At 46.0% G+C, this 23,781-nt stretch overlaps 2 protein-coding genes across 2 annotated transcripts in view; both read right to left on the bottom strand.

The window, feature by feature from the left end:
* Positions 1-4,418, bottom strand: part of tube1 (tubulin, epsilon 1) — a 36,513-nt gene extending 32,095 nt beyond the window's left edge. Inside the window, exons 1-4 of the mRNA XM_080513736.1 lie at positions 4,281-4,418; positions 2,604-2,677; positions 203-255; positions 73-121 (exon numbers count right to left, since the gene is read on the bottom strand). Of these exons, the coding sequence (XP_080369862.1) occupies positions 73-121; positions 203-255; positions 2,604-2,677; positions 4,281-4,305 (201 nt within the window). The 5' untranslated portion in view covers positions 4,306-4,418. The remainder of the gene's footprint in view (positions 1-72; positions 122-202; positions 256-2,603; positions 2,678-4,280) is intronic.
* A 2,703-nt stretch (positions 4,419-7,121) lies between these two features.
* lama4 (laminin, alpha 4) overlaps positions 7,122-23,781 on the bottom strand; it is a 51,695-nt gene continuing 35,035 nt past the window's right edge. Inside the window, exons 23-40 of the mRNA XM_080513731.1 lie at positions 23,369-23,531; positions 23,154-23,287; positions 22,488-22,659; positions 22,214-22,345; positions 21,979-22,121; positions 20,007-20,136; positions 19,527-19,664; positions 19,313-19,446; positions 18,152-18,316; positions 17,879-18,032; positions 14,588-14,772; positions 12,245-12,434; positions 11,991-12,146; positions 11,567-11,726; positions 11,283-11,410; positions 11,115-11,208; positions 8,366-8,485; positions 7,122-8,284 (exon numbers count right to left, since the gene is read on the bottom strand). Coding sequence (XP_080369857.1) covers positions 8,136-8,284; positions 8,366-8,485; positions 11,115-11,208; positions 11,283-11,410; positions 11,567-11,726; positions 11,991-12,146; positions 12,245-12,434; positions 14,588-14,772; positions 17,879-18,032; positions 18,152-18,316; positions 19,313-19,446; positions 19,527-19,664; positions 20,007-20,136; positions 21,979-22,121; positions 22,214-22,345; positions 22,488-22,659; positions 23,154-23,287; positions 23,369-23,531 — 2,647 coding nt within the window. The 3' untranslated portion in view covers positions 7,122-8,135. The remainder of the gene's footprint in view (positions 8,285-8,365; positions 8,486-11,114; positions 11,209-11,282; positions 11,411-11,566; positions 11,727-11,990; positions 12,147-12,244; positions 12,435-14,587; positions 14,773-17,878; positions 18,033-18,151; positions 18,317-19,312; positions 19,447-19,526; positions 19,665-20,006; positions 20,137-21,978; positions 22,122-22,213; positions 22,346-22,487; positions 22,660-23,153; positions 23,288-23,368; positions 23,532-23,781) is intronic.

Here is a 23,781-nt window from a genome sequence, read left to right as displayed (position 1 = left end):
TGATGGTCTCTTGTATTTCACCAATAAGCACTCTGAGACCTTCAGTGGTGGTCGGTTCTCTGGAGAACTCACTCTGGCCTTCAGATGTTGGATTGTCCCACCAGCTCCTCTGTCGCTGCCCCTAGAGAAACACACCAAACATCAGACAGACCAGCTGAGTGTCCAGCTCAGGTGAGCTCCAGGATGGAGGCAGGGTAAATACCTGGAGTCCACGTTCCTGAAGAAGCTGCTCAGGGCCTCGTCATAGAGTCCTTTCTGCAAGAAGAACCTGCTGAGTGAACACTTCCTCCACCTCCACAGTCACACCTGCTGGATCCACTCAACAAGTGTTATTGTGCTACGAAGCTTCATAGAGAAGTGTGGTGGACACTAGTGACTGCAGTGGACGGGACAGAAGGTCACACCAGACCTGGACTGGGCTGTGAACCCTGCACTGCAGCTCAGAGGCTGTTAGCCAATCAGAGCAGCGAGGGAAGACGTTCCCAGCACGGCAGGTTGAGTCAGTCTATCACACCTGTCTGCACTGAAACACTTGGTGAGCTCCAGGCCACTAAAGGCCGCAGCAGGAAGAGAGCGAGGAGACCATCCATTGACAGCAGGAATAGATTCATTATATTAATATATTGTTAGATATTCTTTTACCCTCATTAAAATGGTCCTTTCAGTGTGGAACAAGTACTACACATTTAACGGCACATTATACTTTTATATCTTCTTCCGGCTCTCAGCGAAGGCGGACGCTTCTCTCTTCTCTTCTCTTCTCTCCTCCCCTCTTCTCTCTTCTCTCCTGCCCCTCTCCTCCCCTCTTCTCTCTTCTCTCCTCCCCTCTTTTCTCTCCTCCCCCTCTCCTCCCCTCTTCTCTCCTCCCCCTCGTCTTCCCTGCTTGCTGCTTCGTCCTGTACTGTCTTGTGTCTGATCTATCAAGAGAATCTCTTCAGACCCGCAATCCGAATTTAACCGGAACCATGGAATTGATCAGCTGGTCTCTCAATGCAATCGACCAAATTGTTACGACACGAAGATCAGCAAAGGAGAGCCCGCATGTCCTGATGGGACGTCTGCAGCCGGATACATGCTGGATTCCTGGGGTTCCTGGAGGTTCCTGGAGGTCCCTGGGGTTCCTGGAGGTCCCTGGAGGTCCCTGGGGTTCCTGGAGGTCCCTGGAGGTCCCTGGAAGTTCGTGGAGGTTCCTGTGTTTGGCCATTGTTTCCATGGAGGATGTGGAGGACCTCTACATATTGGGATTCATGATAGCAGGTATGCTGCTGATTGGAGCTGGAGGCTTTCTGATCTATCAAAGTGTAGAAGACGCTAGCAGCTGCATTGGGAAGGCTGCCAATCGTCACTGAGGGACTGTGCCGGACTCTGAATGCTCAGACTCAGATGATAAACGAACTCAAGAGCGTGCAGGCCACGATTCTTGAACGTTTATGTGAAATTGGATCGATCTTGGAGGATATTCGAACTCGGTTGGGAAGCTAAAATCTTGCTACAATTGGAGCAGCATGGAGACCAGAGACACTCGATTTCGACGGATGAAGCTGAATCGCCTGAACGGAAACAAAGATAATCAACATTTGGCTCCCAGACACCCAGTCGCCAAGGCTGTGTTTGGTCCTCATCTCTCCTAGATGTGTGTGTGGAATGAGGCTCTGCCCCCGCCCCCCCCCCCCCACCCCTGGCCTTCCTCCCCTCCTCCCACCCTCCCTCCCCGGACATTTCTGCCCACTGGAATTTTACCAGCAACCTTCAACGTCTTCGCTGTGTACCTCACCCAAATCCCCAGCAGAGGCCGCTGGAAGAGGGCGGCTGCACACCCGAGGGGCTGCGCGCCAAACACCTCCTCCTAGCGGCGGGCTGCAAAACTCCCCTTCACATATCCAAAGTGCTGTCTGGAGAAATATGTTGTAACCTGTCTGTGTTGATGCTAAACGTGCCTCAGGTGGGTTTTTTTTCTCCCAATTACAGACTGTCTCCTCAGAGCACAGTCTTTAATCTGCCTTTTTCCCTCCTCACCTCACCTCATGTTTCCTTCTTTCCCCAAAACTTCTATGCAATTTCGTTGTACCTGTACCTGTACCTGTACCTGTACAATGACAAATAAATCTGATTCTAATCTGATTCTGACACTGTGTATAACTGTTTGTGACAAATAAAGGACTTGACTTGACATTCAGCACTGTAAACTCCTCCTACACAGTTTATGACTCTTTCAGCAGTAACACCCCGACACCAGGAACTTCTCAGGGGTGAACACAAAGCATTCTGGGAACTGAAGACAGACCAACAACAGTGTTGGTGAGAAAACCGTGATCATCTCATGGGAAAGGCTTGGTTGTGGGTTATATTCATTATTATTATGAATATTAATAGTAAAGCACATTTAATTGAGCATTTTAAACCAAGGCCTTTTAAATTAGCATGTTTGCACAATTTCTCAAAGCAAGAACTTACAACACCTGATCTGGTGTAACGACTCAACACTGGGTTATTATATCAACCACCCCCTGCTGGGCTTAGTCACATGTTGCTTTATGGCTGTTCTTCCTGTCGACACTCTTCAAATTGCACTTCCAGAACAAGTTGTTGCTGTTTTTACTTACTTTGTTGACGTGAGCGTGTTCTCGCAGAGCCAGATCCCAGAACCTGCAGCCAACCTGGTTTCCACACTGACCCACTGCACCACACAAAGGTCAGCATTAACACTGAACAGCTTTAATAATCCACAACAGTTTCAATACTGAACAGCTTTAATAATCCACAACAGTTTCAATACTGAACAGCTTTAATAATCCACAACAGTTTCAATACTGAACAGCTTTAATAATCCACAACAGTTTCAATACTGAACAGCTTTAATAATCCACAACAGTTTCAATACTGAACAGCTTTAATAGTCCAGAAGAGTTTCAATACTGAACAGCTTTAATAATCCACAACAGTTTCAATACTGAACAGCTTTAATAATCCAGAAGGGTTTCAATACTGAACAGCTTTAATAATCCACAACAGTTTCAATACTGAACAGCTTTAATAATCCACAACAGTTTCAATACTGAACAGCTTTTATAATCCACAACAGTTTCAATACTGAACAACAGCTTTAATAATCCAGAAGAGTTTCAATACTGAACAACAGCTTTAATAATGAAGCTTTAACATAAGCTTTAACACTGAAGATCAGCTTAGAAGGTTTTTAATATAAATGTTTTCAGTAATTATTCCATGTTGGCCTCAGAGGTCCAGGTTGTTGGTGGGTGTGTCCAGTGAGCCGTTCTGGCCACACCTGCTCCATCACACTCGTGTTGCCAGGTTGGGTGAGTGAAGTGAAAGATGGTGAATTTTTAGTTCATACAAGTATTCGATACCTATTTTGAGAAAATTCATTGTTAAAGTTATTGTGAAAAGGGAGAAATAGCTTGAGTTGGACAAACTATTTATCCACGGGGAAAATTGCTTAAAATGACTTGACATGTGTTGTGACTTGCATTGTAAGGCATGTGAGCTGAACAATCAGGACTGGATAATGATAGTAGGACAAAGGAACAACCACAGGTCTTCATTTTAAGGAAAGTTGGATTGTGATGTCGGGGAGAGGATTGACCTACAAAGCTCTGATGACCCTGGTCTGTATTCTATATTAGAATAAGATAATGGCTGGTTTTAGTCAGTCAGTCACAACTTGTTTGTTTCATCCACTCAATTCATGCATTTACATATGTTCTGTTATTAATCATCATTTAATTATATTTATTCTAATCTTTAGTTCAGAGCTGTGACACAATAAAGACACATTCAATAAAAAGGTGAAGCAGCACACGAAGTGACTGGATCTCAGAGAGCATGTCAGAACATCACAGTTTCTCCAGCTGGTTTGAGGTGACTGTACTCCCAGGAGACATGGACTGTTTACATTGTGCATCAGTGGAAACTGTTGTTCATAGATCATTTCTTATTTGCTGATTAACAGAAAGAAAGCCACAGGTGTGATGTGGAGATGGAGTCAGCAACCACTGCAGACAATGAGTTCAGAACAGTGGTTCTCAGCCTTTTGGGCTTTTTTTAAGGTGACATTATTCCCCGAGTTGATAACCAGCTTCGTATTACCGCTGTAAAGGGTTGTGACTGAGATATCCCGGGTGTGTTAATCCCGTTTCGTAGTCCAGCTTCAAAGCCAAAGCGACATTCGTCCCTTCAGAACACACTGGTAGCTTAGCTTAGCTTAGCTGAGCTCAGCTTAGTTTAGCTCTGCAGCGGTGTAAAGCTCCGGGTTCACTCACCTTGGACGACAACAGACTGCGTCATGGCAGCAGCTTCTTGTAAAGCCTCCTGTCTCTCACAGAAATGTGGTATTTAATGACGACATCGTCCCAAACTGTGTAAAAGCAGTTTAAACTCTTCCTGAACTCCCGCCTGGCTTCTTTGGGTAAGTGACGTACCACGTCACGTGATTACCATGGAAACACAGACAGTAGACACAAACACTACTTCAGTGACACACACACACACACACACACACACACACACACACACACACACACACACACACACACACACACACACACACACACACACACACACACACACACACACACACACGAGGCAGCAGCTATGTATGCCATCGGAGCCAGACGTTATTTGGTTCCAGCCTTCGGGGCAAAGTGGACAGACAGCCTCTAAGTTAGTTTCTCCTCAATGAAGCGGTTTCCATGGTGAATACTGTACATTATAACGCGTATTAGGTCTACGGCTTGAACAGCATATCAGCCTCTCGAGTGCTCTCTGCTGCCCGACTGCATTGAGGCCCATTCAGTGGTCATCTGGTGTAACTGCAAGTACATTTTCTCTGAATCCCAGATGGTTGAGAAACAGCGCCCCCTGTCTACCACTGATGGCATCTCATGTCATGTCAACCCTTCCTTTGAAGAACCCTGGAGGTAAAATAAACACATAAAAAAAAAAAAAGATATACAGTAACATTTAAGGAAGGACATCCGTTTGGAATATGAATTTTTTTTTTTTTATAATTTCCAATATATAAGAAATTACATTTAACCATGTGTCGAATGAAGTGGACATCATGCATCCCAGTTAATTGCACCACTGTTTCTTCTGACAGTTTTGGTTTTAAATCAGTGCATTTGTTATATTTATGAGCTATTTATTTAAAATATGTTTTTTGCGCAGTTTAGCTGTAGTTTGTCTTACTAGACTGAACAAATATATAAAGTTAACACTTATCTTTTATATAAACATAACACTTATATTTATGCTATATAAAACTATGTTTTTAATACAGGCAGATAAAATAAATAAGAGAGTATTGAATATTGCAGAAGGGGTAGGATTATAGCATTAGATAGGTTTTAATTCCTCCTCCACATTTTCAGGCATGTCAATTAGATATAGGATGTATGTATGTGTGCATGTTTATAAGTATGTGTGTATGTATAATCAACTATAGATACAAGGATTTACAAGTGTGTGTGCATGTGTGCGTGTGCGTGTGTGCGTGTGCGTGTGCGTGTGCGTGTGTGTGTGTGTGCGTGTGTGTGTGTGTGTGTGTGTGTTGCGATATTTGTGATTGCACACTAAATTGTCACAAGCCTGAAATGAATTAGTAAAATGAAAAAAAATAAATCTTTTTCATCAACAATCCCAAGCATCTCTCGGCCACTTGGTTGTCAGGCCACCTGCATCGGAGCACGGTCACCATTTGTGATTTACAAGAGACACAAGTTGTGTCGTCTGTCTGCATGGCGACAGACGAGTCAGTCGCTGAGGCGTCTCCTCCCTGTGCCGGCCCACAGGTCCAGACGAGTCAGTCACTGAGGCCTCTCCTCCCTGTGCCGGCCCACAGGTCCAGACGAGTCAGTCACTGAGGCCTCTCCTCCCTGTGCCGGCCCACAGGTCCACGGTTTGTATCGTGCTGGAGCATCATACTGCACTGTACACAGCTCTTTACCTATCTACACTGTGTCTATAATAATCCTGGCAATTTACTCTACTTTAGAGGATTTTTCTTTTTACTGGATTGTTTTATTTTCTATTAATTTTTTATTTTTATATTTATATATTCTATTTTTTGTGCTCTTCTTTGCTCTTGTTTAGATATTTACATATGTTTACATATTTTAATTCCTTAGTTTTATAAGTTCTGCACCTTTTACCTTGAGCTGTTGTCAGTTTGTGTTTCCCCTGGGAGGAATAAAGCTCTCTACTCTACTCTACTCTACTCTACTCTACTCTACTCTACTCTACTCTATACTGTCTCTTAGCCTTGAATCGCTCTCCCACATCTCCAAAGTGCAGTCAGCCGTTTCAACTCTTTTTATACCATCTTGGACCAAAGACCTTCTGCAGCAAATAGAAAACAGAAGAGTGCATATTTGTGTTTGCTGGCCATCAGCCACTTTGTCCTTGTAAACCAGTCCACATGAAACCCACAGCTTCCTTCCCCAGCAGTTCCCCAGGCTGGCGTGCACCAGGCATTGAACCTCCAGTTTCTCTTCCAAAGTAAAAGTTTCAAACTCATGCTCCGGTAAATAACCAACCTCATTTCTTTTGATTCTTAACTCTTAGCACATAAGCTGGCATTTGTCACGACTCCCTCCATTTGTGTGGAGCGCTACCTGCACTGGCATCAGCCACTCAACTCTGAGCTTCAAAATGATGCCTGGAAGCTCCACTACACATAGAAATCAAGTGATTTCAATGAATGTAGCCACAGCCCGAGCTTGTGCACTTATATTTTGCTGCACCCAAAACACACTGCATTGTACGAGAGGCGCTAGCCCATTCATGTAACATCAGTGTGGATCAGGAGAAAACTGCCCGGAGCAGCAGGAGGAGACCACGGGCCCGGATCAGCTGATCCTTAAGGAAATATCAATGTCACAATTTGAACCTTCTCAGATTGCATCGACGTGTCGGAATGGAAACCAATAAACCCGGGAGTAGCAATGAAAGAGAAGTCCTGCACTAAGATGAATGTAATGTTTCAAGTTGGAGGGCTCAGGAGGTGTCTGAACCGTCCTGTACCAATGTACTCTGGGTGATGCAGGTCCAACCCTGGGAACTCGTTTTAGTGCAGGTGGTGCAGAAACAGGCCCGGAGATACATTTACATTGATGTCATGTTTTTATTAGCAGAGTTAGAATGGTACAAAAAGAATGTTTTCAACAGGAGATTTTATAAAAAACAATGTGCGATCAAGATAAAGAAGAGTCATGACAAGTGTGTGTGCATGTGTGTGTGTGCATGTGTGTGTGCATGTGTGTGTGCATGTGCGTGTGTGTGTGCGTGCATGTGCGTGTGTGTGTGCGTGTGCGTGTGTGTGCGTGTGTGTGTGCATGTGCGTGTATGTGTGTGTGTGTGCGTGTGTGTGTGTGCGCGCATGTGTGCGTGTGCGTGTGTGTGTGTGTGTGTGTGCGCATGTGTGCGTGCATGTGTGCGGGCGTGTGTGTGTGTGTGGACTGCGGCCCTGTTCATGTACCCACATGGTTTTTAGCTAATCATCCACACGGCCTGGTGTTTAGGAGCCTTTTTTTTAAACTAGGTTCGAGTGAAGACATTTTCAAACGCAGCCCCTTTCACATGTGGACGGACAAGGCCTCAGTTTACTGAAGACAATGATGTCATCGCCCACCGCTCCACCTGTAGCCCGCCAGCCTCCCCACAATGCTACTGAACAACATGGTGGACTTCCTGTTCCAGCCGGAGCGGCAGCAGCTTCTGATCCTCGCTGCTTTAATGAGGCCAGATGTTGATTTGTTCAAATGCTCTGTGTCTCACCCAGTGTTGCTGTATTTCATGACATCATTACAGCACCACCTATAGGCCTGTACATCATTCTTAATAGTTTTCATGGTGTTGCATGGATGCAGGTGTTTCCCATGTGAACAGGAAGCTTTCTCAGAACAATGGGGAGACTATTGGGGACAGGCTGGTGTGGACAGGACAGGTGTGGTGCAGTCTGGGATACACTTGAGCAGTGATGTCATGTGGGACTTTTCTTGGTGTGTGACAGAAACACGAGGATGAGAGGAACAAAAGAAGCAGGTGACAAAGACAGAAAGAATGGCGATGCTCTGAGTGGCTGTGTTGAACAGCAGCAGGCCTGTCAGTGGTGCTGGTCAGACTGCTGCCGGACAGACTCCCACACTGACCGCCCCGCTGACCACAGCCGCTTTGTTGAAGCTCGCTTGGCTGTTGTTGATGCTCAGGTTCCTCACGCAGCCCACGTAAGGCTTCCTGACGGGGAGGCCCTCCGGCAGGAAGGGATCTGAGAGGAGAGACAAGGCACGGTGAGGAAGTGGTTTCCAGCAGCACCGGGGGGCTGAAGGAGCTGCTGAGCCCGACTCACCTGGAGCTGCTCCGATGACCACTGGCTGCCTGCTGGCTGCCGACCCCGAGCTCACTGGACCCACCACGTGGTGGATCTCCGAGTCCACATCCAGCTGGACCACACTGACGTCCCGGATCACTGAGACCAAGCAGACATTGTCAAAGTCATAAAAACAACATATATCGATTCTAAAGACATTGAAAAGTCTCCTGTCTAAACAGACGTTGCTGCTTTCTGTGAGCTACAGCCTGAGCAGGATGAGAGGTGAGGGTTGTGTTTCAGTGGCGGGACCTCAGTGGTACCAAGACGCTCTAGAATCTCAGGATGAGAGGTGAGGGTTGTGTTTCAGTGGCGGGACCTCAGTGGTACCAAGACGCTCTAGAATCTCAGGATGAGAGGTGAGGGTTGTGTTTCAGTGGTGTGGCCTCAGTGGTACCAAGACGCTCTAGAATCTCAGGATGAGAGGTGAGGGTTGTGTTTCAGTGGCGGGACCTCAGTGGTACCAAGACGCTCTAGAATCTCAGGATGAGAGGTGAGGGTTGTGTTTCAGTGGCGTGGCCTCAGTGGTACCAAGACGCTCTACAATCTCAGGATGAGAGGTGAGGGTTGTGTTTCAGTGGCTGGGACCTCAGTGGTACCAAGACGCTCTGGAATCTCAGGATGAGAGGTGAGGGTTGTGTTTCAGTGGCTGGGACCTCAGTGGTACCAAGACGCTCTAGAATCTCAGGATGAGAGGTGAGGGTTGTGTTTCAGTGGCTGGGACCTCAGTGGTACCAAGACGCTCTGGAATCTCAGGATGAGAGGTGAGGGTTGTGTTTCAGTGGCTGGGACCTCAGTGGTACCAAGACGCTCTAGAATCTCAGGATGAGAGGTGAGGGTTGTGTTTCAGTGGTGGGACCTCAGTGGTACCAAGACGCTCTAGAATCTCAGGATGAGAGGTGAGGGTTGTGTTTCAGTGGCGGGACCTCAGTGGTACCAAGACGCTCTAGAATCTTCCTGTTCGCTGAAGTTAAGCGACCCAGTCTCACTTCAACTTGTCTAACCCTGATGTTTGTCCAGCACCCACGACGTAGTCATTTCACTAAATTTAACAAACAGCTCTGAAATTGTATCAGGAACGTTTCATCTGACTCGTCTTTTATTTGGGCAGACTTCAGGTCATGTGACTGTCGACTTGCTCCCGACAGGAAGACAAAACATGGAGGACGTCCCGGATGCTTTCAGTGGAAATTGTTGTAATTGAAGATAATTCATATAATAAATGCATCACTAATCACAGTTTGGGTAAATACAGAAAAAAACCCTTGGTTTTAAATTAATGCATTAAAAGCTGTATTTTTATTTTTGTTGAAACGCTGTAGAAAATGTCTCTTGTTAATAATTCAACACCTCTGGCCTTTTACGTCAACCCTCAACGCTCCATTTTGATCCAGTCGACACTGGAGTCTGGATAAATCTCTTCATTATTCTTGAATGACAGATTTCACTCAGTTCAAAGGGATGTTTAGTAACCTGGACTTTCATTACATCTGTCCGTTATATTAGAAACTCAATGTTTGTCCTCCTCTCCTACTGGTACTGAACCAGAGCACAATGAAATGTGCTTTGTAGACTTATTCTTATTTCTACAGTATATGTTTGGGGTGTTATATAGGCCCTTATTCCTGGGGCCATCATAAATATACAATCAAACATATATAAAGGCATACAAAAAACAACAAGTACTACACACAACAATATGAAAAGAGAGAGCGTGCATGTTCAGAAACATAAAACTGACACAAATGATTGTACTAAAACAGAGTTTAGACATTTGATCTGAAAGAGCAAACAACAACAAGCAAGACATGGATTTACAGAAAATAAGTTCCTTCTGAAAAGAAAAAATCCCCAAATGTTGCAGTCAGATCGAGGAGGCAAATCCTTCAGGTAATAGAAGATCTCTGTCAGAGGAGAATGAGTTAACAACTGGAGTAAACACACACAAGAGACCAGAGTTTCTTAACACATGAAACACGTCTCCAGACCTGACCTCACCAAGGTCGATGAAAAGGCTGTTAGCCACATTAAAACCTCATTGACATTTGACTCTGAACAGCTAAACTACATCAATTCTTCTCAAAGTCCTTTTGGAGTTTTCATGATGCACATGCTCTTTCCACAATACACACCAGCTAACACACACCAGCTAACACACACCAGCTAACACACACCAACTAACACACACCAGCTAACACCCACCAGCTAACACACACCAACTAACACACACCAGCTAACACACACCAGCTAACACACCAGCTAACACCCACCAGCTAACACCCACCAGCTAACACCCACCAGCTAACACACACCAACTAACACACACACACCAGCTAACACACACCAACTAACACACACACACCAGCTAACACACACCAACCAACACACACACACCAGCTAACACACACCAGCTAACACACACCAGCTAACACACACCAACTACCACACACCAACCAACACACACACACCAGCTAACACACACCAGCTGACACACACCAGCTAACACACACCAGCTAACACACACCAGCAGCCAGTCTGAGTCACACAGAAACTCGACTGATTAAAAACGCTGATTTGAATGAAAAACAATGATCCTGGTTGACTTCAGATCCCATGTCTTCATGTCTTCATGTCTTCATGTCTTCATGTCTTCACGATGTTCTCGGAGACTCGTGCAGCTGATGGTGATGTGGAGCTGCTGTGTGGAGAACCTGAGAAGAAGTCTCACCTGTGATCCTGTGCCAGGTGCCGTCACACACACCGTGGCGAGGAGTCACCTGAGTGAAGAACTCGTTGGTCCCGTCGTTCACCAGAACCACCACCTGAGAGCAGAACAGCCTGGAATGACGACCTGCTGCTACAAGCAGCCGCTTCCTGTTAGGAACTGAAGCCTTACCGCGCCGTGGTGAATGTACACGGAGAGGAACCCCTCTGTGGAGCGTTCCAGCAGCAGCAGCCCCGACGCCACCCGGGGGCGCACCTCCACCGCCAGCTCGAACCTCTGGCCCAGGCTGAAGGACTGGTCTGGAAATTGGTTTTTAGATCAATAAAAGAAACAAGTCAAATGACTACAACATGTCCATCAAGGCTGTGTGAGCCTTGGACGTTGTGATGTGTGGAGATTCAGCACACCCATTTTGAATGGTTTTAAAGAGCTATATTTGAGAGGTTGAAGATTACCGAGGACGACGTGTCCCCCCTCCTCTGAGAAGTACGTCCCCGCCTCGGAGTGTCCCTGGAAGCACGGAGTGACCCCGAAGGTTTCGGCCACAGAGGAAAGCCACTGTCCGTCCAGCTGCAGGTTCTTCAGGCAGCCGGTGAAGCTGTAGGCCGAGACCCTCTGAAGAAACACAGGAACCACTCCTGTTTAGCTTTACTGGTCATTGTTCCATAGTTTTAATGAACAATGATGATCACAATGAAAAATAGTCATTGAACATGCAGAATCAGAGATTTTATAAAAAATCAAACTTTCTTTCAGGTGATTTTACTTATTGTATGTCCCACAGACCTATACATCACCCTGGGGTCTGTTTCAGATGACACCTCCATGGCTTTTTGTTTTGTATCTCATCCTTTTCACAAACCAGACTTCATCCTGTACCTCAATGTTCTTCTGCGCTCTCCCTGGAGGAACTCCTCCAATGAAGAATGGGCTGCTGACGTTCCAGGAGACGTTCCTCGTCTCGACTCGGTCCTCCAACACGGTGAGGCCATCAATTATTAAGCGGCCCATTCCCCCATCCCGGGTGAAGACAATCTTCAGAAAAACAAAGACAATTGTGTAAATTCAATACACAGCCATCGTCTGCATGTCTATAAAAGATATGAATCCTGTTCAAGGATGCTTGGACTCACATTGTGCCAGGCTCCATTGTTGTACTTCTCCTTGCTCCTGATTTTAACTCTTTGGTTTCCGACGTTGAACGTGTATAGCAGTTTTCCATGAACCAGAACGAGAGCCATGAAGTCATCCTCTTGGTCGTCGGATATGTAGAAGAGGACGCCTGAGGACGAGTGGGTCTTCAGAGACAAGGAGAAGTGGGACCTGGAAGCAGGAGAACGTGTTCACTCAAGTCTCACATGAGAAACTGCAACATAGAAGGAAGGACAAGGAAGAACTTTTGTTTTGGTTCAGTGAAGCAGTGATGTGCACTGCAACTTCATGAAACCAGCCCACCAACAACAGTACTACAGTCAGTACTGCCCCCTACAGACAGTACTGATCCCTACAGTCAGTACTGACCCCTACAGTCAGTACTGCCCCCTACAGACAGTACTGATCCCTACAGTCAGTACTGACCCCTACAGACAGTACTGCCTCCTACAGACAGTACTGATCCCTACAGTCAGTACTGACCCCTACAGTCAGTACTGCCTCCTACAGACAGTACTGATCTCTACAGTCAGTACTGACCCCTACAGTCAGTACTGCCTCCTACAGACAGTACTGACCCCTACAGTCAGTACTGACCCCTACAGACAGTACTGATCCCTACAGTCAGTACTGACCCCTACAGGCAGTACTGGCCCCTACAGTTAGTACTGACCCCTACAGTCAGTACTGACCCCTACAGTGTATTCTGCCTCCAACAGTCAGTTCTGCCCCCTACGGTGGGTACTACAGTGAGTACTGTCCTCTTTAGTTAGTGCGGCCCCCTGCAGTGGGTACTACAGTGAGTACTGTCCTCTTTAGTTAGTGCTGCCCCCTGCAGTGGGTACTACAGTGAGTACTGTCCTCTTTAGTTAGAGCGGCCCCCTACAGTGGGTACTACAGTGAGTACTGTCCTCTTTAGTTAGTGCTGCTCCCTACAGTGGGTACTACAGTGAGTACTGTCCTCTTTAGTTAGTGCTGCCCCCTACAGTGGGTACTACAGTGAGTACTGTCCTCTTTAGTTAGTGCTGCCCCCTACAGTGGGTACTACAGTGAGTACTGTCCTCTTTAGTTAGTGCGGCCCCCTACAGTGGGTACTACAGTGAGTACTGTCCTCTTTAGTTAGTGCGGCCCTCTACAGTGGGTACTACATTGAGTACTGTCCTCTTTAGTTAGTGCGGCCCCCTACAGTGGGTACTACAGTGAGTACTGTCCTCTTTAGTTAATGTGGCCCCCTACAGTGGGTACTACAGTGAGTACTGCCCACTTTAGTTAGTGCGGCCCCCTACAGTGGGTACTACAGTGAGTACTGCCCACTTTAGTTAGTGCGGCCCCCTACAGTGGGTACTACAGTGAGTACTGTCCTCTTTAGTTAGTGCTGCCCCGTACAGTGGGTACTACAGTGAGTACTGTCCTCTTTAGTTAGTGCTGCCCCCTACAGTGGGTACTACAGTGAGTACTGTCCTCTTTAGTTAGTGCGGCCCCCTACAGTGGGTACTACAGTGAGTACTGTCCTCTTTAGTTAGTGCGGCCCTCTACAGTGGGTACTACATTGAGTACTGTCCTCTTTAGTTAGTGCGGCCCCCTACAGTGGGTACTACAGTGAGTACTGTCCTCTTTAGTTAATGTGGCCCCCTACAGTGGGTACTACAGTGAGTACTGCCCACTTTAGTTAGTGCGGCCCCCTACAGTGGGTACTACAGTGAGTACTGCCCACTTTAGTTAGTGCGACCCCCTACAGTGGGTACTACAGTGAGTACTGTCCTCTTTAGTTAGTGCGGCCCCCTACAGTGGGTACTACAGTGAGTACTGTCCTCTTTAGTTAATGTGGCCCCCTACAGTGGGTACTACAGTGAGTACTGCCCACTTTAGTTAGTGCGGCCCCCTACAGTGGGTACTACAGTGAGTACTGCCCACTTTAGTCAGTTCTGCCACATATAGAAATGTGAAGTGTTCGGTACTTGTATTACTCGCCCTACTGAAGGACTGGGTCTTCATCTGGACAAACTACGACCAGCAGATTCTTCAAATCAAATGTAGTTACTGACGTTAGTTTCTTTTACAAAGTGAGCCCACAAACCAGACTGCGTTTTCTCCTGGGCTGTTTTGGGTCCACAGGCCACATGTGTGACACCGAGAAGTGAAGAGGATTGGGGACATGTCATCATAAAGGTGTAAAATAAAAATCTTCATTGGTGATAAAGTGAGAAAAAGAGTCAAACCCTCCGTTGGTCCACAGGCTTCCTTCAGTTTGGACGGGAGTGCACATGCTGAGTGGCTGCAGAGGGTTTGAGGTGTACCTGGGGAGGGCTGCAGTTGGGACCCACCTCTCAGAGAAGGACTCGGGGACGTCTCTGTAGTGCTGCCTGCTGTTGGCCATGCCGCCGTAGTGAAAAGCTTGGCTGGTCGCTCTGGGGCTCGAGGAGAGGGAACAAGTCTGAAGGTTTGGCTCCGGATCGGCACTTTTTAGCTCCATCAGCCCCGGAGGAGCGCTGGCTTTATCCCCGGGTACCTAGCAGAGTACTTATTGATTAGCTTGAACAGGACATATAACCACGATGTCAGGATGAACTACCAGAGCAGTGCTTCTCCAGGACACCTGCTCTGTGCAGCCCCCCCATGCCCCCATGGCATCAACCCCCATGTGTCCCTCTGTTCACATCCACCTACATGCTACCTGCCACCAGTTTCCATTGTTCATTTCCACTTTTTTTCTTAACTCTTTCTTAGTGCCCTCCAATTCCAACAGTTTATGCATTCCTTCAGTGGGAGAAGAGTCCACAGCTTCCTGGATCAGAAGAGCCGTCATTGAGGGATAACAAAGCAACATCGCTAGCAGACTTTTAACCCTACATTGACAGAGTACAGCTTCCTCTAGGCCAGCCATACAACCTCTTCGATGATAGATTTTCTTTTCTCTTCACCTCAGCTATTTCAGAATATTAATAATGTCACTCTTCTTCCTATGGTGCTTTAGAATCATAAAGGGGTGTTTGGTGATGTGTTATTTGATGGTCTATCGAAAAAAGCAACTCGATGGCGCTTCAATTCCTTATTGTTGGGGAATTGAGGCTTATAAAACTCAGTTTAACACTCAGTTGCAGGATTTTCTAGATATGAATATGGGCTCAATAGAAGGTTGAATCCCTGTCTGGAAGATCCTGTATGTGGCCCACGCTCTCCAATGTTCCACAACAAGAGCCTTGTGATTGGAGGCAGACCCATCACAGCATCTTCTTAGACTAAGAGCAGCGGCCGACATCAAGGTGACATTTGTAATAATTCAGATTTACGCTCCTTTCAGGATGTGAGTGACACTTCTGCCTTGCTGCCTGTGTTGCCCTGAGTGCAGTTGTTTCCTGTAATAAATAAGTTCATAGGTTAAAAATATATAATACGTTTTTAAAATGGTTGGTTAATACTTTTAAAGTGTTTTGCATAACTTTTCACTTATTATTTGTGAACTTGGTAAAAACATATTGCTGAATAGTGCTACTTCTGGTTTCCATGGACAAGACGCATGTGAGAGCAGAGTGTGAGCTTCAGTCTGCCGTCATCCACTTTGAGTCACATACAAGGCGATGCCGTAAGTAGTCTACATGTAGGTTACTGTCTAGAGAGCTATATGTTTGCATCATCTTGTGGAAATGTTACATTTTATAAAATTGAATGTACTTTGTTTTTGTGTAATATTCAGTTCTGTGTGATTATTGTAATCTGCAGTTTTCACCATCTGGAGACGGAAATAAAAGCAACAAAACGTCCTCCGTGGTTTAACTCGGTGTTGTATTGACGACACTAAACTGCCCTTCTCATTCTTTTTTCATCTTCAACTTAGACACGCTCTTAATGCACACAGTATTCTCCTCCAGCAAGCCTTATCCATTCACCCTCTTTATAATTTGATTGCTACACAAAGAAATAACAGCGGCCGGATTTCCAAACTGTACCTTTTTTTCCTGAGAGCTTCTTGCTCTGATTTACCACTGGACAGGTTATGGAGGAACGATCACCCTGCTCTAGATCCTGGTTTTGAGTGGACGCAGGTTTGGACAAAGATCAGTGAGGCTTCCCGCAACCTGAATCACCAGCAGACTCATTTGAATTGTGTCCATAGAACCAGAATCTCTCTCCACATACACTACATGTTATGAAATTGATAAACGATCCGTCTTGCAGCCTTTGCAATTTGAATTCTCCAGGTACTTTTAGTCCCATGATGAGGGAGTGTCCTTCAGCAGAGCAGCTCTGGACTAATGTGGCCTCTCAACTAGGCTAGGTCTGTCCAGGGCTGCAAGGCGGGTAATACTTCCTGGTGCCCAGTGTTGTGCCTGAACCAGTTCAGTGAACGCTTGTTCATATTTTCCAGTGGAAAACCCGGCTAAAGCAAAAACGGAAACGGACCTTAGCATGTAGGGGGGGAACAGCCAATGGCGCCACCGCAGAGTGGCACTGTGGCACGCCTCATCAAGATGCAACGCTGTTAATGTGAAGTCTGTTGAATCTCAAATACAATTTAAAATTCTTCTTCTAACTTATAAAGCTCTTAACAACCAGGCCCCATCATATCTTAAAGAACTGTTAGTCCCGTATCTCCCAAGAACACTTGGTTCTCAGAGTGCTGGCTTCAGGTTGTTAGATGTTATATTCATAGAGGTGTCCACGAGTAGAATTATTGGTGCAAAGGAATCCACCCTGAACAGCTGGCGAGTGGCGTCAACTCATGAAAGGACTTGTTAACGTGATTGTATCCTGATCCTGTCCAGCCATTGTTGTTCCCTGGGCACATGATAGTAGGATATGAGGATTCCCTCGATACTACGGTGTATTATATTTGGTCTCAGGCAGGTGGTTGGTTGGTTTGGGGTGGGGAGGGTGCCACACCTTGTTTTTTCTTTCTTTCCTGTTTGTTTTTCAGTTGATGTTTTAGTTGATGTTCTTGGTTAGTTCAGCAGCTCTTGTGGCCTAAACAATATTTCAGGTCAGAGATTGTGTGTAATATATGCTTGAGATGGACAATACTGTGAAAATTGAAAGTATAAGTTTAGATCCTGAGAGGAAGTGAGGGACCTGCTGAGGCTGGTGCCACCATTCCTACATGCTGGAGCAATGTGTACTTGTTTTCACCATATGCTGCTGACTCATTATTATGTTTAGTTTTGTTCTGTTATGTAAAATAATGTTGGATTTTGTTTAATTTGAGTCAATTAAAAAACGGTTAAAAAATTGACCTAAAAAAAAAACGCCCAAAATGATCCAACTGCTAACTTCTCTGACACCTCTTGCTTCAGAAGGATGGTGAGACTCAACTACCGTGGTCTGCATTCATACTGAAAATCAAGATTTGGGCCGGTTTTGCTCTACAGGAAGTTTCTGTCTGGTTGAACACATCCTTACATCTCCAGAGCTTGAATGACTGTGTAGGGCAAAGACAGATTTCACCTTTTCATGCAGTAAAAACATCCTTTCTGTTGAAGTTGCTGTTTATCCAGAATGTTTGCAGGATTGACATGTGACAGTCTTGGTCCCGTCCAGTTTTACTGATCACTTTGTTTGAGGAGATGATATGTTTCTCTTTGCAGGATGAGCGAGCTGCTCAGGGCCGACGTGGGTCATACCTTCTGTGACAGGCTGTGCTTGGCTGGTGTGGGGGTTTCCCTCTGCTTTGACAGCAGTGCAGCTGGGGGGCGCTGGACTGGGCAGTCCTGCAGAGAAGTCTGGACTTTCTCTGTGTACTTCTGGAAGTCTTCAGGCTCGATGTCACGATCTTGTCTACAGACCACAGATCAATTCTCAACACATTAGCATGTAGCCATGGTCCTACACAACTCAGGTGGTCATTGTTCCCAGCTCCTCTCGCCCAGCCTGCCTGAGAGCTGAATGAGGGTTACCTGTTGATGTAGGCATAGCTGATGCAGCCTGTGAAGTTCTTGAAGCTGCTCCTGGGAGACCCTCCGAAGTAGAAGGTCTTTGCAGCAGTGTCTGATGAGGACCTTGTGGCTGATGCTGGACGTTTCTTCTCTTGTTTGTCTTTGTCGTCTACCAACAGTGAATACCTGAAATGACACATTTAACTCGTTACAATCAGAGGACGGTCACTGTGTCTTCAGTAAGTGGCTAAAGTACAATTCAATCTGTCTGTATTTGTCTGCCAACCAGTAAAGCGGCAGTTGTCATCGATGCTTGTCTACACTGATATAATCACAAGTGCAACGATACCGTAACTCCTGCTAGTTTTTAGTATTGTACTCAATTCACAGTACAAAGTACTATTCTAGAAAGAAACATGAATCAATCTCCTATCTGGAGGAACTGTGTGTAATCAGACTGTATGTTCAGGTTGGCCTGAGTGGAGAAACTTCCCTGTTGTCAGCAGGTGCATCCTGGAAAGAGCCTCAGTCAATGAACTGACTTGATTCTTGTTTGTCCCTCCATCACTGACTGATTCATGTGGTTTGAGTCCGACAGAGGTTCAGATGGACGATGAGACTGCTGGCCAGAGAATCATTCACCACCTGAGCTCCGACTGGAGGGATTTCACTGATAGGAGTGGGATTTACCTTCTCATATTAATGATGCATTGGTTTTATAAAGCGCATTTCAGGAAACTCAAAGATGCTTTAGATTGCATTATTCATTCGCTCCATACTTGACGGTGATACACTACATATGTACCAGTCCTGGGGCAGGCTGATGGAGGCGAGGCGAGGCTGTGCCCCCCCCCCCCTCCAGTCAGTCTGGGGTTCAGTGACTCACCCAAGGACACTTCGGCATGTGGGTAGGCAGAGATGGGAATCGAACCTGCAACCTTCCAATTCTACCAAGTGAGCCATGCCACCCTTCTTATCACAATGTGAAAATGTTTTCAAGACAAACTGAGTCTTCATCTGAGGCTTCATGTCAACGAAGGAATGCAAAGTGACCAAAATGAAAAGGAAACGTGAACAAGGAGACGTTGAAACCACAAACTGAAAATAGGCCTCATGTCAGGTGACCATGTATGAGGTGAGCAACGTTCTCATCGTTGTACATTGTGGAGCTGAAACACTTACTTCTGACCGTTGACCGAAGCCACGAAGAAGTGCATCCGTCCATCGTTGTATTGCTTCTTGTGTGATTTGACCTTGGTGCCTCTGTTGTTGAGCACCACTGCTCCGTTCTCCAGGGAGATGCTGAACTCGTCAGGCTGGACACCAGAAACCAAAGTGATGAGACGTCAGAGCAAAAGCAGCTATCAGCCTGAAAAGTGTGTGACAATGTGTTTACCCCTTCACTGTGGTAGAAGAGCAGCCCGCTCGGCAGCAGCGTCCTGAAGTTCAGTCCTCCTTCAAAGTTCTCCAGGGGGGAGATCTTGGCGGTGGAGCCCAGGTAGCTGTCCCCGCTGAAGTAAGCTTTATGGGACATCTGCCAAGATCAAACACATTTCACCCTCAGCATCCTGAACTCTTTCTGTGTGTGTGTGTGTGTGTGTGTGTGTGTGTGTGTGTGTGTGTGTGTGTGTGTGTGTGTGTGTGTGTGTGTGTGTGTGTGTGTGTGTGTGTGTCTGTGTGTGTGTGTCTGTGTGTGTGTGTGTGTGTGTGTGTGTGTCTGTGTTTGTGTGTGTGTGTCTGTGTGTCTGTGTGTGTGTCTGTGTGTGTGTGTCTGTGTCTGTGTGTGTGTGTGTGTGTGTGTGTGTGTGTGTGTGTGTGTGTGTGTGTGTGTGTGTGTGTGTGTGTGTGTGTGTGTGTGTGTGTGCGTGCGTCTTACAAAGTACTCCTCAGGGCAGCCACTGCTGATGCCGATGGTTCCCGGCTCCTCCAGCAGGTTGAAGTCTTTCTTCTGGAACTGGAAACCTTTGACGCAGCCTTTCAGGCCGACCACGGAGGACAGCTCCGTCCTGTGGAGACACGCCACAGGAACAGGAAGTCAGCCTCAAGTCTGACTTTGGCACCCAGCATCACAGCAGAGAGTCACGTGTCACTAAACCCAGCACTTAATAATCTCATTTAGCACATTTACTGCCATAATAAATGTCTGAGTGTGATCAGGATGATTTGGACACTGAAAACACAACAAGTTGCTTTTCACGCCAGCGTCTCTGCTTTTTTAATGTCACATGTTTGTGCAGCCATGCAGTGGTTTGTGTTGCTAAACAGCCAAAAGAACCACATCATAATGGAAAGGCAGTGGTTTTTTCTACTTTTCACATTCACCGTCATTGACAAGTGTTTCACACTGGCTCCAGGCAGCAGTTGGGGGTCAAAGGTCATGCTCAGGGACCCACAGTGCTGACCCGTCCACTGAGGGAATTGAACCTGTGAACGTCTAATCCCAAGGCTGCTTCTTCAGGCTGCCACTGCCCTTTAACCAGTGGATGTGACACTTTGAAATGTGGAGACTGGGAATCGAACCTACAACCTTCACATTGAATGACAACCAGTGTTGCCACAGTTACATTGGAAAAGTAATGCGATTACTCATTGCTCCTTTAAAAAGTAACTTGGTTACTTTGCTGATTACTTGTTTTTAACAGTCTCAACCTAAAAATGAGAACCGGCTTCACCAAAACCTCTGAGCTGAGCCCCGCCTGGCCTCCCACTGATACTTATTTAACCTTTGACCTCCATTCTTTGTTGTATTGATCTGAATATCAGTTTTTTACGATTATGGGTATTAATCCATTTATTTATTTGCACTACCTGCTCTATGCGACATTATAATCACCCTCCCACCCCCAGGGACAAATCAATTATTTGATTGATTGATTGATTGATTGATTGATTGATTGATTGATTGGTTGGTTGGTTGGTTGGTTGGTTGGTTGATTGATTGATTAAAAAAGGGAGGGGCTTCTTGCCAATATACCTTTTTACTCAGGGAAACTACAAAAATAGTGTAACATCTCTGCAGTTGTGTTCTTGATGCAATGACAAGGTTTATTGATGATGTTGGTTGATTCACATTCTTTTGTGTCACCTGAACACACCGTGAGAGAGAGCTGGCCTGTGATTGGCTGGGGGTGGAGAAGGGGGCGGGTCAGATGAGCTTGCAGAGACTACATGTAGTGTGTGTGTGTGTGTGTGTGTGTGTGTGTGTGTGTGTGTGTGTGTGTGTGTGTGTGTGTGTGTGTGTGTGTGTGTGTGTGTGTGTGTGTGTGTGTGTGTGTGTGTGTGTCCATTTGGATGAAGATGGAAAAGCATGGAGAATGGAGGTTCTGTTAAATAACAAAGCGGCTTCACAGACAAGACAGTCTCGCAGGACGCTGCAATAGTAGTAAAGCACAGTGACTTGGAGAAGTTACTCTCATCTGATTACTGGTTTAGAAATAGTTACGTTTAGATTACTGGTTACTGACACAGTAACTGGCATCACTGATGGCGACATCTCTCCCAACCACCCATGTATTGTTGTACAATACAGCAAACATGAGCACAATCACACAATATGAGGAATTCAAGTTGTGTCTGAACGTAGTAGGTTGTCTGAAAAGCCTCACAGTGACAGTAAACTCATCATTTACTGTTCAATATTTGCATCTTTTTTCGGCAGGGTTGAACTTAGTATTGCCCACATTTCACATTCACTGGAACTGGAAACAGTTAAAAATCTTTTGATTTACATTTTGCAAAACCAAGGTGAAGGTTCCTCCGAAGCAGCCCACAGTGTTTTCTGTGGTCACCAGTAACATTGTGCGAATGCATTTGACTTCTGTGAGGTTTCTGCAGGTGTGTAGACTCACCTGGACTTGAGGACACTGGAAGGAGCGCCACCTATGTAAATATCTGTGAAGGGTAGCGTGGTTTTGGGATTCTCCATTGACTTCACATGGCTCTTGTCCACTAACAGGATGACTTTCTTGGACTGATGATAGATCACTGACACCTGGAGAAAAGCCCCAACAGTAAATGGTGTTAAAGATACACCGATAAGTTTAACTGAGATCATGAAGAGAAGAGAAGAAGAGAACAATCCACCTCATGATACCGTGCATCGTTTATCAGGAGCTTTGCTAAGTTGTTCTCCAGAAGTTTGGGGCCGCTGCTGAAACCAAAGTCGTACATGAGGCGCAGGTAGCCATTCTTTATCTCTAAAAGGAAGAATTTCTCCTGGAAAAACAGAAGAATCCTCTTTCAGCATGAACAAAATCAGGTGATGCGAAATGTCAAATCAGACTGCAAAGATTCAGCAATTGGAGAAGGTGTGGCTTTGTGCCTTTGTGGGCACAGATTGTAAGGAGCCTGTACTCACCCCGTTGACCATGAGGAACAGGACGCCATCGTTAGCAACTGTTCGCACTGCAATGTCAAATCTTGTGACGACACCAAACCTCCCCCTCCTTTCCATGTTGTTGATGAGTGCGTAGCCCGTGCCATCAAACAGGTAGCTCGCAATGCGGCTCTGGGAGAACGCCAGCTTGGACCTGGCCGCAGAGAGAACAGGTGTGAAGAGCACAATTACATTTATGTGCACAGATTCCTCAAGTTCATCCAATGACATTAGCATATTACTGACATGGTATAAGTAATTAGTCTTGGTGAGTTGTGTATATCAACATTGAATATGACAGATTTGTGCCCCACAGGATGAGAACAGGCGTCTTTCAAACGACCTAAAAACTGAAAAGAGCTCAAAAAGGGAGAAATGTCTTGAACGACTACAAAAGGTAAAAAAAAACCAACTAAAAAGTTACAAATGCAGTCAAATGTCTTCTAAATGTCTGTCCTGAAACGTCATACATGATGGGATAAAGTTTTTTGTCTTAGGTCACAAATGTAAACAAACGGTGTCACAAATGAGCTGTTTTCTCTTCGTTTTAAAGATTGAACATCTCCAGATGCATTTCATCAATGGAAAGTGGTCATAAAGGTTTCAGACCTCAGAGCTCTGTCATGTTGATCCAGCAGAGCAGTTTACCTGGGACACGGTGGAGATGCCACGACATTGATCTTGTGAGTTTCTTTGAAGTTGTACAGGCTGATCACGTCGTTGTTGAGCGAAGCCAACTCGATGCAGCCCACAAAGGGAGCGAGGCTCAGGAGAGGAGGCAGCTGGTTCCAGCAGGAGACACCACCACAGGTCAGAACTTAGAGACACTGAGGGACTTCAATGTGTGAAGCGACAGAGCCTACCTTCACGTCTGGTGGCACCCCGCCAACAAAGAACACCATGTCTTTGGGGTCAATGTCGAACAGAGAGTCGGTGCCGGGAGCTTCGCCTTTCTGGATGAACTTCTGTTCGTCTGTGGAGCTCTGACTAGGGATGGTCAGGAACACTTTCCCATGTCGGCCCAGCCTACCAGCAGAAACCATACAGATTATTACCTTGCTTGAAAGTGACCAAATGCTCCTGTTGATCACCATGGCATTATTCCAAGTTCCAAGAAGCGTGCAGGTCGGCGTGTGTTCATGTATATTAAGGGTGCAAAAATAGAAATCTATGAAAACTATGCTTGCTGTGAAAATTGGAACCAATCTGTTAAATATAAATATATCCTGTAAGAGATATTCCCAAGTTTGATTAAGTATTATCCAAAGGCAGCTGT

Source organism: Blennius ocellaris, assembly GCF_963422515.1.
Source record: "Blennius ocellaris genome assembly, chromosome: 18".
NCBI classification, from domain to species: Eukaryota; Metazoa; Chordata; class Actinopteri; order Blenniiformes; family Blenniidae; genus Blennius; species Blennius ocellaris.
This window is presented reverse-complemented; position numbering and strand designations above follow the sequence as displayed.